The sequence below is a fragment of the Poecilia reticulata genome, linkage group LG1, assembly GCF_000633615.1.
Source record: "Poecilia reticulata strain Guanapo linkage group LG1, Guppy_female_1.0+MT, whole genome shotgun sequence".
NCBI classification, from domain to species: Eukaryota; Metazoa; Chordata; class Actinopteri; order Cyprinodontiformes; family Poeciliidae; genus Poecilia; species Poecilia reticulata.
In genome coordinates this window covers 13832620-13847238 of record NC_024331.1, presented here as the reverse complement: position 1 = coordinate 13847238, position 14619 = coordinate 13832620, and the positions used below count along the sequence as shown (strand labels likewise).

Sequence of the window (14619 nt, the reverse complement as noted above, 5' to 3'; positions counted from 1 at the left end):
GTATCTGCTGCACAAAGGGTTGGAGGTGTTTTAGGTTACGGTAGATGCTTTTCACATCTGAAGAGTGAACCTTTCATCCATTTTCTTTGAAGAAATTCTCCAGCTCAGTCAACACTGGATGAAGAGCCTTTTAGAAGAAATATTTAACACAGACTCTCAGTTGGTTTTAGGTTTGTACTTTGACCATTCCTGTATAGAAATATGATTTTCAAAGCATTTCATTGTAGGTCTGACCGCATGCGAACCTCCATCACTCTTCTCTTCAGCGCTGTCCAGCTTACCTGTCACTGCTGAAGAATAATCCGCACAGCATGATACTTTCTTCACCATGTTGCACCGTTCAGGACTTAATGTGCAAAATTTGTTTCCTGTGACACCACATTTGGCATGTAGTTATAGTTTCATCACATAAAAGACAGAAGTTATTCATTCCTGGAACAATCCTGCAGCTTTTCTATGACTTTTTAGAAATGCATTCGGACGGCTGATCTGCTCCTCTTTATTCAGCTTGATTGTGGCTCAGTTGAGGAAAAGGCCCACATCCATTCAGCTGTACAGTCAGATAATATATGTAGCTGATAGTATTCTCATTATCTCATTGCAAAAACATTCAAACGTGAATTATGTTCAGGAGATACTCGTTGAGTAGTGAGCTGGAACATCCTCAAATCATCTCCTGTCCTGCTCTGGTCTGCAAAAAAACAAGATGATTAGAAAATCGGGTTGTTTATGCAGCAAAGTACTTTATATCAGCGCCACTGTTTTCTGCTGTTGCATTCAGGTTTTATAGTGAGGAAATAATTTGCGCTTCACCCTTTTCATTGCTTTGGTCCAGCTTAAAAATTTGCATCAACATTTATTTAAAATCAAAACCTAAATCATACAATTTGCTGTTTTAGATAAAAAATGAATGCTTGAATAATCTGTTTTCATGTGGCTGAAGTTACTTCATATTAACAGCACGCATGGAGTTGCTACTTTCATTTATCTATCTTTTTGTTCATTAAAAAAAAGTATCTTCTTATAGGAGCTTTTCCATCATCCAACAAAGCCTGTTGTTCTCAGCACGTTCATATTCCATATTTCATGGGGTCTTACATCAGTGCTGCTTCAGCTCCGTCCCTTCCCCCCTCTCTGTCTGCAACCACACACGTGCACCAGTTCACCACACACACACACACACATCATTACCACCATTACGGTGTTGGGGAAACAGCGGCCTTGAACTTGTCTGGCTCCTCCTTCCTCCCAGTCAATCCTCTGTCAGAAGCCCCAACCCCCAACTCTCTCCACCATTTCTCCAGCTGCAGCTCCAGCTGTGGTGTGGCAGTGCCTGCTTAGCAACCACAGGCTTTCACTGCTTCTCATATTTATTTAGGGAGGGAGGGAGCGGGGGGTTATCAGACTGGATCACAGACAAAAGGTCTGGTGTCTGTGTTGCTGTTTAGGTGAAGAAGCAGATGTTGCTGCACACTCAACCTATGTAGTGTAACACTGAAGTGTGTTTTCTTGCACCATTAATACTGAAATGAGATTGGGCTTCTGCAGATACATTTTTCATTAAAAAAGCTTCTCCTTTGAAATCCACCTCTGCTCTTTCTGCATGTGCAGCATGTGGTGGTGTAGTAAACACAATAGACAGCGCTGTGAATGAATGAATGAATGACATTCATGCACATGAAGGCACTCAGTGCCCTCTAGTGTTGCCATAAATAGGAACTGCTGAATGAATAATCAAAGATGTAATTAGATTTCAATATTTTTTGAGGGACTGTTGAGTAATTCTGGATTTGTTTATTTATTTGTTTATTCATTTATTTATTTTAATTTTTTTTTTTTTTGCTGCAGCTCTCTGGTTGTGAGTTCTCCAAAGCCACGTCCTGGTTCCGAAAGGGCTGGTGTATGGATGCTGATCATGCCTCCTTTTCCCCCCACATGGGACAATCTGTTTCCAGCTCAGCTCCTTTAAGGCTAAAAATAGCCTATTTTTTCTGTTTTCCATCTGACGTGATCGATGACTCATTCAGGGTCTCACTATTTTCCCCTGCATTCATCCCCCCGCGCCCTCCTCACGTCTCACTGTCCCCTGTGAGTGGATCACCTTTACCGAGAAAACCAGGTCGACGCTACTGCGGTGATTGCAGTTTTACGACGTTTATTAAACAATGCATAGCCATAAATGAAAATCCAATTGTTTGCTTTAGCTCTGAGTGAAAATTGTGAGATTATTTTTGGCTAAAAGCTGCTGAAATATGTGGTTTTCTTGAACGTACGCTGTGACCTTGAGATCAGACGTTCCTCTGCTGCACACACGAGAGTTTGAACGCACAAGGTCAAAACTTCTGTAGATAACAGTCCATCAAAAACTAAAATATCAATGAAAAGTTCATTTATTTCATGGTTTCAGTTCAGAAACCAAAGCTTATAAAATCATTTTTTTTATATAGCAGATTTAAGAACAACTGTTGTGGAGAGGACTGCTGACTTCGCAGAAGTCGTAAAGGTCACTGCTGCAAAAGCTGGCTGTTTCCAAGCAGATTAATGGAAAGTTGAGTGGAAGGTAAAAGTTTGAAAGCAACCTTCATTTTTCAAGCTTAGCTGTTATTTTCTTTGTTCTCACTCAAGTGTTTTTCAATAGTGCATGTGTAGTAAGTAGTCTTAAGGGTGAGACTTCTTGCTTTGAGTGACAAGGTCGTTGTAGAAAAAAAGGAAAAAGATGCTAAAAAAAGCCCTATTTATGAAAAAGGAAAAAAAAATGTCAGATTAGGTTTTTTATTATTTAGAAGGCAATACGATTAAAAACAGTTCTGTGACCAATGTGTTACACTTAAGTTTGCTCTTTATTATTAGTATTGTCTGTTATTTCATACACTCCTTGCTCTGCATTACAGTAACCAGTTGATTAATTGGGGCTCTGATGGTGTAATGGTGGAACAGGGAACTCACACAGAGGCTGTCCACAAGCTTCAGATAAAGATTTGTGCTGCATGTCTCACCCTGTTCTGTTTATGTCTCTGTCCTGTCTGAACTTTGCAAATAAAAGCCTCTGATGCCACAAAACCAGGACTAGGTTTTCTGATTCAACACAAGTCCCTCCACCAGTCACTACTCAGAAAAGAAATAACATCAAACTGTCTAAAATATTTAAAAACATATATTTTTAAAACCATTTAATTAGACAAATAAAACAAAATAAAAAACAGTACCTTAAGAAGTTAATATGTTATGTTCCCTCAAACACTGCTTTAATTACCCAGCAGTCTGTTTGTATCCATTTAACTCAGCCTTCACTGTCAGCCATGTTTTTTCAATCCCAACCCTTCCTTGCCCTCCGTTGGACATCTCTTCATCTCTCCTCATCCCTTCTTATCCCCCTCATATCTGCTTTCTATTATCATTTCCAGGTAGTCCTCTTTGTTTCATGTCCCATCTGGTTGGTCCTGCATTGGCTCAGGAAAAGGTCCTTTTCTGAAGACTTCTTCCTCACGCTGAGTCTTTTCCTCCTAAGCATTCATCAGCAAGTTGCCCCAGATGACCCATCTCCAAACCCAGTCCCTCCTTCCCCTTCAAGTCTTTTGTTCACTAAACATTTTAACTCATATCACTGTGCTGTGGTCTTCTTTGCTAGTGAATTACGCAAAGCATTAAGCTTCATGCTTAAGAAGGAAAACACTTTCTTGCGTGAAATAACGGAGGTATTGCAACTTTTAAAAAACGGTAAGAAGAGTGAAGAGTTTGAGGGAGAGTCACAAGACATGGAGAGTGGGGTGCGGTCTAGTTTTTGAATGAAATGACTGAAATAAATTAACTTTTCATTGATATTTCAAATTATTTTAGATGCCCTGCCTAAAGAAGACAAGAATTAATGACCCAGTTCCCAGAATACATCAACTTAAATGTCACCCAGCTCTTTCAAATTAGATTTCTTTTTTTTTAGTATTGTAGTGAAAGCAAAGTAGCTCAGTTTTTGGCAAATACAATCATGTTTTTTTTCAGGATGCTGCTAATCTTTTTCTTTCTCTTAGTTAATAATGTACTGCTCTTTTGAATCGGTTCAAAGATTTTTGTTATAAAGCGTGGGTCGGTTAGCCACTGAGGCAATTGGAGTACATCTGCTTTATTAAACACAACGCCCCAACAATAATTTCTTATTGCTTTCGAAATGTCCCTGTTGAATTCAACTTTTGAAATGCACGTGACGACACTGGATCTTCCAAATCTTTTCCTTCAGGATTCATGATTCCACCAATTACACTACAGTGGCTATAAAAATATTCATCCTGGGGAGCTATTTTATCCTCTTTATTGCTTTTACAAATCAATCTCAATCAATAATAAAATTTGGCTTTCTGGAGGCACACAAAAAAGGAGAAGAATTCAGTGTCAAAGTTAAAACTGATTTCTACAAAATAATGACAATTAAATACAAATTGTATTACATACAATAAGGTGTTGCATAAATATTCGGAAACTTTAAAGTTGCTGACCTAATTCAACAGAGGTCCAGCCAATTGGTACTAAGTTCCAGTTTTCCGTTCAACTTACTGTGAAATAGGGAGAAATGGAGATTACCTAAGTGACTGTTGTATAAAGAAGTCTGTGTCTGAAAGGTTCATTCATCAGTATTCTTGGCCAGACAAAAAAAAACCCCCAAAAAAACACTCCAAGCAAATCAGAGAAAATGTTGCTGAAAAGTATAAGTCAGGGGATGGAAACAACCTTCTCTAAAGCACTAAACACAGCAGACACCAATCACTGCACATCATCACAAGAAGTCCATGTGGGGATGGAGTGTCTGTGGAGCAGAGCTCAGTTTTTAATTTGCCATTAGGGGTTTTTATCTCAGGGTTTTCTGTCAAAATTCAAAATTTTTAATCAGGATTGATTTATAAAAGCAACATGAAAGACAAAAACAGTTCAGGTTCTGACAAAGACTTTAGACCGTCACACAGTCTCAGATGCCTGTAAGCTGCTTGGCTCTGCTCTACCAAGTAGGGAGAACAAAGACAGAAAAATGGAAAATAACCTGATCTGTGACTCTACACACCCACTGATCTCTTCATTCAAACTCCTGCCATCGAGACATTGTTTTTGTCCTTTCTTCTTATTAAAAGCAGGTCAGATTTATTATTATTAATGTTTTACAACCAATTATAGCTCTAAACGGATTAAGAGGAAGTCAGTTTTGCAGCTGGCCTGGTCAAACCTAACAGGTTATGTGATAGTGTGGAACAACAGACAGAATAAAACACTGAAAAAAACATTTTAATCAAGAAAGAGAACACTAATTACAACTTTAGCACGAGTAATTTCATAATTAAAAAGAAAAAAATCCCGTCCACCATATATCAAACCATATGGTTGAAATTGTGGTACAAACCAGTGAGAATTAATGTTACATCTTTTATTTTCTTAAAGCGCTCCCCGTTCCCCACAGTCTTTTTACTAATACGTTAACCCAATCAAATTTAAAAGTCACCGTCAGGTTTATCCATACATAGAAATAAAGATTGGTTATAAAAAAGTTTGCCGTTTTAGCGGAGATTAGTTATAAGCTGAATGTCTGAGTTGAGGAGATCTCTGTCAACGTTTGGGTTTGAGTTTTTTGGAGGTTTTTTAAGGGATTTTATGGAGAAGCTGCTGGGAGAGGAGCCTCCTGAGCTGAGCCACCTCCTGCGACAAACTGCTGATGTGTGACCTCAGACTCACATCTCCTCCTGAGAACTTCCTGTTCGACTTCTGAAGAAACGAGGAATCACCGAGTCCACAGGACGAGTCCCGGACCTGCTGCTGCTGCTCACACCTATAAGGAGCCTGGACCCCGTCCTGACCAGTCCATCCCACCTGCTGGGCCGTTTTTACCTGGATGTTCGGCTCCACCATGGCTACAAGTGGGCCAGCAGGTCTGCTATCACGTGATGAAGACATCCTCCCATCGGGTGGACTTTTGAACCGGAGCTTGTGCGGGAGGTTCCTCAGTCCGTCGGATGAGTCTGCTCTCCAGCTCGCTGCCTCACACACCTGTGGATGCTGTGTTGGTGGAGGCCTGACCCACTCGTCCAGCGGGTCATCATAAAACCCAGTGCTGTCTGCCTGTGGGACACCTGGACGGATGCTGGAGTCTCTACTGCCAGTCTGTGGAGACATTTCTGTCCGGAAACCCTGCTGCACAGGCTGGGTTTGGTGGGTGTTGTAGTATGAGAGGCCATCGGTGCTACTGGGGGTCAAACTGGGTGGTGTGGACAATGGCAAGATGGACACATCAGACGGGTCCTTGACCATCCCAAAGTGAAACTTGAGAGCCAACACCTCAGCCTTCAGGCGAGCGTTCTCCTCCAGCAGACCCAGGACCCTGCGCTCCAGCACCATGTCGTTCGCCCGCCTCTTCTCCCTGGACTTCTTGGCCGCCTCGTTGTTTTTCCTTCTCTTGTCCCAGTAGTTTTCGTCTTTCCTCTCACTGGGGGTGAACTCACGCTTGCGACGCACACCGTCGTTGTTACTCTCGTCAAAACCTGTTGCAGCACTGTCCTCTGGACTGGCAAGGCTCTCGTGAAACTCCAGTCCGAAGGAGCGGGGCTCGTACGTCTGCATTTTGAGGTTGGAAACAGATTTCTCAGAGAAAGAGTAGGATTCAGAACCAGAACCAGAACCAGAACCTGGTCCTCCAAGAGCTATGGTCTCTGCATGGAGCAGAGGGGGCATCACGTCAAAGGCAGCTCCCACTGTCTCAGCTGCCATGTTCAAACTGGACTGCTCGGCTAAGGCTCCACCTAGAGGCGATTAACACAAAATGCATGATGTGAGAATTACAGCGAGAGCCAAAAGTGCCACAACCAAGCAAATAAATAAAATTTGAAATAAAATGAAAATATATTGAGACAATTTATCAAACAAATAATTAAATACTGTATAAATCAACTTAATTTCAACATGTGTCCCATTCTACAGCTCATTAAAAATACATAACCATGTGCTTTAAAAATTACATTAAATACATTTTGGTGTAATAGATATAAATAATTAAGTAAGTAAAAAGTAAAAATCAAATAGTTATTCATGCCATTTATTATATATTAATGAGATATGTGATTTCAGCTGTATTTAAACGTTTATAAATAGTTATTTATTTTTGCCATTTTTGGTCCTTGACAACATCACCTATTAGGCAACGAAAACATTACAAGTTAAATATTAGATAAGAGCATTAGGTAAAAGCAGGCCATAAGTCAACCTTAGACTTTATGTGCCAATTCAAATAATATTAGAAAGTTCACAATCATCCATATCAGTTAGTGTAAATTCACAAATAGGTATGGCAACAAAAATCCAGAATTTTCCCCACAACTGAATATGTTGCCTTAAATCAGAAACTTTTTTTCATTTCAGAAGATTAAAAAACCCTCGGTGACACAGAGAGAAGGAGAAACTCTGACTCACCTCTTCTCTAAGACTTGACGCGGATGAAAACCCGAAGCGCTGCAGACTTGTGGCTGTTTGAGCCCCGCAGAGTCCCGCATCTCTCTGGCATCTCCTCCTCCAGTAGCGGCAGCTCACTGGTTCGCCTGGGGTCGGATCCTCACCCTGAATAACCCCCCCCCCTTCCCCCGCCCCCCCTACCCTCCACTCCTCCTCCGCCTCTTCAGGACGGGAAGCCAGCTGGGCCAAAAGAGAACTGCCACCATCAAATTGCTTTCATGGAAAGAAAAGGCTGCATTATGCTTATGAAATTATGCTGTTATGAGATAACAACAACGCATGAACATGTGCTAAAAAAGGGGGACATGTTATATTTTATTGTTTTTGTTGTTGTAGAAAGATGCTTTACGTGAGTCACCATCAATTTCTCCATCTCACAACAAAAGATGACAACAGATTTCAGGACGTACTCTGACTTAAAACAGTGGGATTTGACTTTCCTATTTTTCTTATGTTACGGTTGTTTTAATAAGCAACGTTCAAAGAGTAAAGCTTAGACTCCTCAAGGCATTTGGTTGTTGTATGATGGTACAATATTGCCCGTAGGCAAGAAATCTTTGAAAAGGGAAAGAGAAAATAAAAAGAGCATAATCAGACAATCTTTAGTTTATTTTACGTTACACTCCATCAAAAAGTGGCTGTTCAAGCAGTTACTCAAATAAGAGTAAAAAAAAAATTTGGTAAAAGCACTACACAAGTAACGAGTAACTGATGATAACCCTAAAATAAAAAAATACAAATGAATGACATAATTGCAAAATAACAACTTAAGGCAGAAGAAATACTTGATAAAATTATTATTTTTTCAACATAAACTGAAATGAAAACTTACTGTCTATATATTATCCAGCGATAATAATCCACAATTTACTGCATATTTACTTGAAATGTCTCAGCAGATAGAAAATATGTGTTGCCCTGATCTGTCACTCAAAATTAGTGTAAAATATGTAGAATATGCAAATAAAATGAAAAAAAAAAACTCAAAAAGTTTCCAAATAAACACGCACAAAAAGAACAAGACTTTATATTTAAAACATGAAAAACATCAATCTATACTTAATCAAAACATGACCATAATCATCATTCTCTAGGTTTTACTGCAAGGGAGTAAGACTTCCTAAATTTTATTATATGAAATTAAGCTTATATTTATATACAGAGAGAGAGAGAGAGAGAGAGAGAGAGAGAGAGAGAGAGAGAGAGAGAGAGAGAGAGAGAGAGAGGCACTTTTGTCAGCTGACAATAAAAAGCCAAATTTGTTTTTATTTTCCTAATTCTACCAAAATAATAATAATTAAAAAAAGTGCTGCTTCTTTCAGACATGTTTTGAAAATGAGAAACAAAGCTTCAGATACGAAAAGCAAAACATCTGCAGGTCTTCCAAAAAGATTAAAATCAATGGAACCTTTTTGCTGTGTGGAGCTGAGCTATAAGGTAATGAGAGACGACTCAGTGGTTCTGCACAATATAGTGTGGAAGTAATATAACCAGATCCATACAGAGAATCAATCAGCCCGATTCAACGCCTTGTCTTCAACGGAAAGGCAGGCTGTTGTGTAATACACAAAGAAAGAGCGTCTGAGGACAGTGCAGCGCTGGAAGTTCAGCTGAGGTTAGACGAGCTGAACGACAACAGCAGCATTGTTCATTCTACTGAACGACGACATTTCCTCCCAAAACAGGGAAACAGTTCCCATTCAGCCTCCTCGTGTCAGTCTCATTAGTGTATATTTATCTCCTTTTTTTCCTGGAAAATCCTCTTGGCCATTGAGTAACTGTAATCCTTTCTCTTTGACCATGACACAAAGGAGGGAAAGCCAGATACACAAAATCACTGCAGGATAAATAAATAAGCTTCTGGGAACACATTTCAGTACAAGTTTCCTCACCAGAACTTAAGTGGATTATCATTTATTTTGTTATAATTACATCACACAGTGAATACGTGGAACACTTGGCAAAGATGTGTAAAAAACACCTTTATCCCTCAGTTCCCTCAGTTTATTTTACTACCCTTTCAATTCATTAGAAATGTCCACATTCAGACAAAAGAAATCAAAAGGAAAAAGTAAATTACACAAACTTAACAGGATACTTTAAGGTTACGTTAGCTAAATATTAGTTAAATCCACCTTCTGTTTTATAAAGTTTAAAGAGAAAAAAGAGCAAAATCCAACCTTCAATTTAAGTAGAATATATTCATAGGTAAAAAATGAAATAATAAAATAAAAACATTTGGTAACACTTTATTTGAAGGGCTGTGCATAACACTGACATGACACTGTCATAAACATGACATAACATCTGTCATGAATATAAAGAAGTCTTTATGAATGTTTATGACAGTTGTCATGAAGTGTCATTCGGTAAATAATGACACTTTTAATGCAAAGTTGCTCTAAAAATTGCATTAAAAGTCAATTAAAAGTGCCAACTTTGCATGATTTTGTAAATTATGATAATTTAATGCAAAGTTTGAATTTTTAATTAACTTTCACTGCAACTTTTAGAGAAACTGCATTAAAAGTGTCATTATTTACCGAATGACACTTCATGACAACTGGCATAAACATTCATAAAGACTTCTTTATATTCATGACAGATGTTATGTCATGTTTATGACAGTGTCATGTCAGTGTTATGCACACGCCTTCAAATAAAGTGTTACCAAACAATCCAACTTTGAGTAGTATTTAGATTTTTATTCTTTTTGCACAATTACAAGATCACCTTTAACAATTCCTATAAAACCAATGAAACAAAGCATTCTTTATATTCCTATTACATTTTTTAAGCTGAATAATATACTAGACATTTAAATGACTAAACCTGGACAACCCATTTATCTGGGGTATAAATAAGATGTGACATAGAACCCCATTTCCCTTTGCCAATATTCAAAATGGGAAAGACAAGAGGACATGTTGTTCAAGCTGCTCTTTATAAATCTGTAAATGGGTAAGGCAAAACAGCAACTCGCCTAAACTTGTTGAAAGTCAGAACAATAACTTAAAAAATTAAACTTCACCCATATTTATCTTATCACCACGCAGGCAGATTGAGAGACAACATGAACATTTTAAATGCAAAATTTCTCATCCTCACTAAACCTGGTCTTTCTTTTTTTTTTTCTTCATAACCATTTATTGATGGTAAGGAAAGAAAAGACCCTGCAGACTGTTGCAGAACTCTGGCAAGGTGTGGCATCTTGGGTTGACACAGATTTGACAGAAAAACACGTTTTGTAAATGTCTGTTTGGAAGGAATACCAGGAAAAACACTTCTGTCTTCCCAACAAAATTGTAAACAAAGAGAGTCTGTAAACTAAAGGGCTTTTTGACAACAAAAACACCAGATGGGTTTATTGCTGTACCTCCATGTTTGGTGAGACTAAGGTTTGTGCAAAAAAACCGTCTGAAAACAATCCAAATAAAAATGGTTGAGGACCGTGAAGTCTTTTTTTCTGTGTCACTTTTCAGAACAATCTCAGTCAGCCAAAGTGCTGTGACAGCTATACGAACACACTATGAATAAACACGAGCGAGGCGCGTCCTGCAGGTGAAGTTTGATTAGGTCCTTGAAGCTCGGCGGCGCAGTGACCTTGTTTGACTCTGGCCACATTCACTGCAGTTCAGTTCAGCTCACAATCCCCTCACACTCAGCCTGTGTCTGCAGCAGCTTTATTACTCTAATCCCCAAGCGGTCGACTCAAATTTTGCGAGGTTACACAATGCTAAACAAACAGACCTTGACTTGAACAGGGAGAGCAAACACTTTAAATTTGTTCTTAAGAAACAGCGAGAATGTAAAGATATTTCTCATGTTGAGTCACCGGAGCGTCACCACGAGGCGCATAGTGCTGTATTGCTGCAGCGAGAACAATCAGGGATGCTGCACTGTGAGATCCAGAGAGAAAAGGAGCTTTTTGCCAGTTTGTGTTCCCATTACATCTATTTTCTTATTATCCTTTTTAGACCAAGATCTGTCCAAGCCCAGGGAAACTGGCACAGCATAATGTTTGTTATTGTACTTTTTAAAGCATTGTTTAAGGTTCTCCAGAGTAATCTATCACACATCGATGAATGGTTGTTCTTTATGCTGAGCCAATTAAGGGATCGTAGATCCTGATTATCCGGTTTAAGCTTGCCCTTTAACAACAAAATTCCTTCAGATTCCAAGAATGTTTTAATAACCCATAACGCCTTTGTGGAAAAATCAAAGCAAACCATTTCTAATTCTTCTTTCCTCGTTTTATTTCTCTTACTTGGTTTCCTTAATGATTTTTTTGTAAAAAATGATATATAAGTTCATGTTGCCACACATCAGACAAGTGACTGAAATTCAATAAAAATACAGCTTTATTTACTGTGTATATTTTTATTCTTAAAATAAATTCAAACATCTTTACGTTTTAAATTAGCATTTTCTATCAAATCTTTGTCATTTTTTCATTAACCCAACTTTTTAGTTGACTGAGAGTGCACATATTTGGTTAACCTTGTCAGTCTGCTAGACTGTGTTTTAGAGTTGCCGGTTACCATGGAGATGCTCCTGGATCAGATAAGAGTCACGGCTGCATCAGTTCTCTTGAAATACCACAACCATTTAGGTGAGTAACGCCACTATATCTGATCGTAAGAGGTGGTATTTGGTGTTATTTACTCAGCTTTTCTTATAGCTTAATAAGGTTTGATTTTTTTGTTTTTTTTATATGTTGCTAATTAGCACTATCTTAACCTGTGTTGTTAGTTTAATCTTTGTTAGTTTGTATAAACCATTTTGTTGGCATAAGTCATTTTGTGTCTACAGTGTCTGAGTCTGATCAGCCACTATTTAAGATTCCTTCATGTCTTCTTTGTTGAACTACGTTAAACTTTGTTTTGGGTCCAACTTATGATATATAAAACATATTTGACATTTTTTAAAATTAAATATTCTTTTTTTTTTTTGAAGACTTGTAGTGTCGCTCTAGCTTGGTTGCGCAATCACTGACTTGGTCTACATAAACAGCAGATAGATTGTTGACATTTAACGTATATATGGAGGATCTTAAAGGGAAAAAGTTATATCGTCACCTTCTTAAATTAAAAGCCTAGTCATTTTTTGATGAAAGTTATTTTTTCAATAAAAATAACCACCTGTTTCTTACAAAAGATGCTTTAGGCAAACAAAAAAGCACTTTTGGCAATAAATAAATAAATAAATGACACAGGCCATTATTTTAGAAAGATGACAGAGTGATACATGCAACACTGATCCATCCATCCGTCCGTCCATCCGTCCGTCAGTCAGATGAAGAAGAGGCAGCAGCCTGAGAGGCCCAGTCTTCACTCTCTCCAGCTACTTTCCCTAGCTCCTCCGGGGGCGTTCACACATACACACATTTATAATTATTTTTGCTTGATGAGAATTAAAAAAAATAAATTACTCTTTTATTGAAGAGACATAATCTTATACTCAAATATTCAGAAAAATATTACTTTCAATTTGAGTACAGTCATCTTTTGAACACAGAAAAACACATTGAGAAGTAAAAATTTTCAGTGTAATAAAATATCCCAGCGATAAAATATATAGCTTTTTGCACATCTCCAGGTGTGTTAATGAATTTTTTTTTGCATAAAGTCGATCCTCCTTTTGCACAGATTAACCCTCTGTACAAATACATGCGTGTCCTGCAAATTTGGATAAATAGTCACTTTCATCACTGTCATTCCTCGCTGTATGTGTGCGACGTGCCAGATTTTGTGACAGTGGCACAGAGAGCGCTTCACAACATCCTGTTGATTCCCATCATGACATAATCAGGATGAATCACCGGGTGCTCAGTTACATAAGCAGATTGTCATCCTCACCTCACCCTCGCCCAGATAGGAAGCACAGTAGACTCAGCTCCCAGTCACTGACATGGCAGAATACTGCCACCTACAGGATGCAGCTGAGACTTCAGTTTGTTTATTTACATTTTATTTTTTAGTTTTTCTTCTCAGAAATATTTTTACAGGAGTCATAGTCAATTATTTTCTGCTTTCATAAGATCAACAACCAATAATGATTCAACACAATCGGAAATGTAACATTCTGAGCCTTTATTTCTTGATTTATGGCAACATAAACAATATGTGTACAACTTTAAAGCGTCTGTTTGATGATAAAAAATAACATTTTCTAACAACATAGTACCTTCTGTGGATATAAAAGATCATAAATATAAATATTATACTCATTTCTAGTTGATAGTAAGGAGCTGAAAGTATCAAATATTTACATTTTTAAAATGGGAAGAAAAAGGCAGAAACTTATTTGATTCTCAACCTATGATTCATTAAGACAACCAACAGCAGTTTATGGTGATTTTGCATAATACAACTGAGAGACTTCAGAAGATATCAACTCTTTTCCTTTAATATTCAACGTTTGCTTTGTTTTCTTTTTCCTGATAGTCTGTTCGTGTTTAGCTATCTACATGCGTATAGTATATATACAGTGTTGGTTTAACAGGCTTTCATTTGTCCTCATTTAAATTTTGCAGGTTCTAAAAAAAGTTCCAAGTTCACTTTTTATAAGTGGCTAATAAACAAATCCTGCTTTGCTTTTTGTTTTGCCTTTTCATTTCATTTTCATTTAGGACAAATGATGTTGGTCTAACATGTAGAGTTGCTGTTCAGTCTTAGAAACAGGAGAGCTGTTGAAGGTCCTTGAAGTGAGAACATGAATGGTACAAAGCAAACACGACAACAGAAACATATGTTATATGAAAAGCCTGAGAATGGCTGTTTAAACAGTCGTTATCAGTAAAATAAGAGAAGACGTCGATGTGAGGTTTTGAGGTTTTGCTTGGTCAGACATGTCTCTTCATGTGAAGGGCCAGGTGGTCAGAGCGGGAGAAGGCCCTGTGACACAGCATGCACTCATACGGTTTCTGACCCGTGTGCTTCCGGTAGTGACGCGTCAGCTCGTCGGAGCGGGCGAACTTCCAGCTGCAGCCTTCCCATGGACAGCTGTAAGGCTTCTCTCCTGTAAAATTCACATATCGGTTTTTACGGAGGTCCAAAGGGGCCATAATTCAGTTACAAAAACAATCATCAAATAAAAGGCCTTGGTTTTAGTTAAAAATGCATTTTCAAAAATGCATATATA

General features: G+C 38.2%; 2 protein-coding genes across 3 annotated transcripts in view; both read right to left on the bottom strand.

Annotated features, from left to right (window-relative positions):
• Positions 1-3418: 3418 nt before the first annotated feature.
• Positions 3419-7554, bottom strand: LOC103464609 (uncharacterized). Its single transcript, XM_008408833.2, has 2 exons — positions 7438-7554; positions 3419-6770 (listed from the first exon to the last, which is right to left on the bottom strand). Exon 2 carries the CDS (start codon positions 6736-6738, stop codon positions 5617-5619), a length of 1122 nt encoding a protein of 373 aa, XP_008407055.1. The 5' UTR covers positions 6739-6770; positions 7438-7554; the 3' UTR covers positions 3419-5616.
• A 5995-nt stretch (positions 7555-13549) lies between these two features.
• The window catches only part of klf1 (Kruppel like factor 1 (erythroid)), a 4311-nt gene continuing 3241 nt past the window's right edge, over positions 13550-14619 (bottom strand). For both annotated transcript variants that reach the window (XM_008408909.2, XM_008408915.2), the window contains one exon: positions 13550-14496. In XM_008408909.2, coding sequence (XP_008407131.1) covers positions 14321-14496 — 176 coding nt within the window. In that variant the 3' untranslated portion in view covers positions 13550-14320. The remainder of the gene's footprint in view (positions 14497-14619) is intronic.

Bases quoted from the DNA above. Each gene is read 5' to 3' on its own strand.
- LOC103464609 (XM_008408833.2), bottom strand. From the start codon at position 6,738: ATGGCAGCTGAGACAGTGGGAGCTGCCTTTGACGTGATGCCCCCTCTG.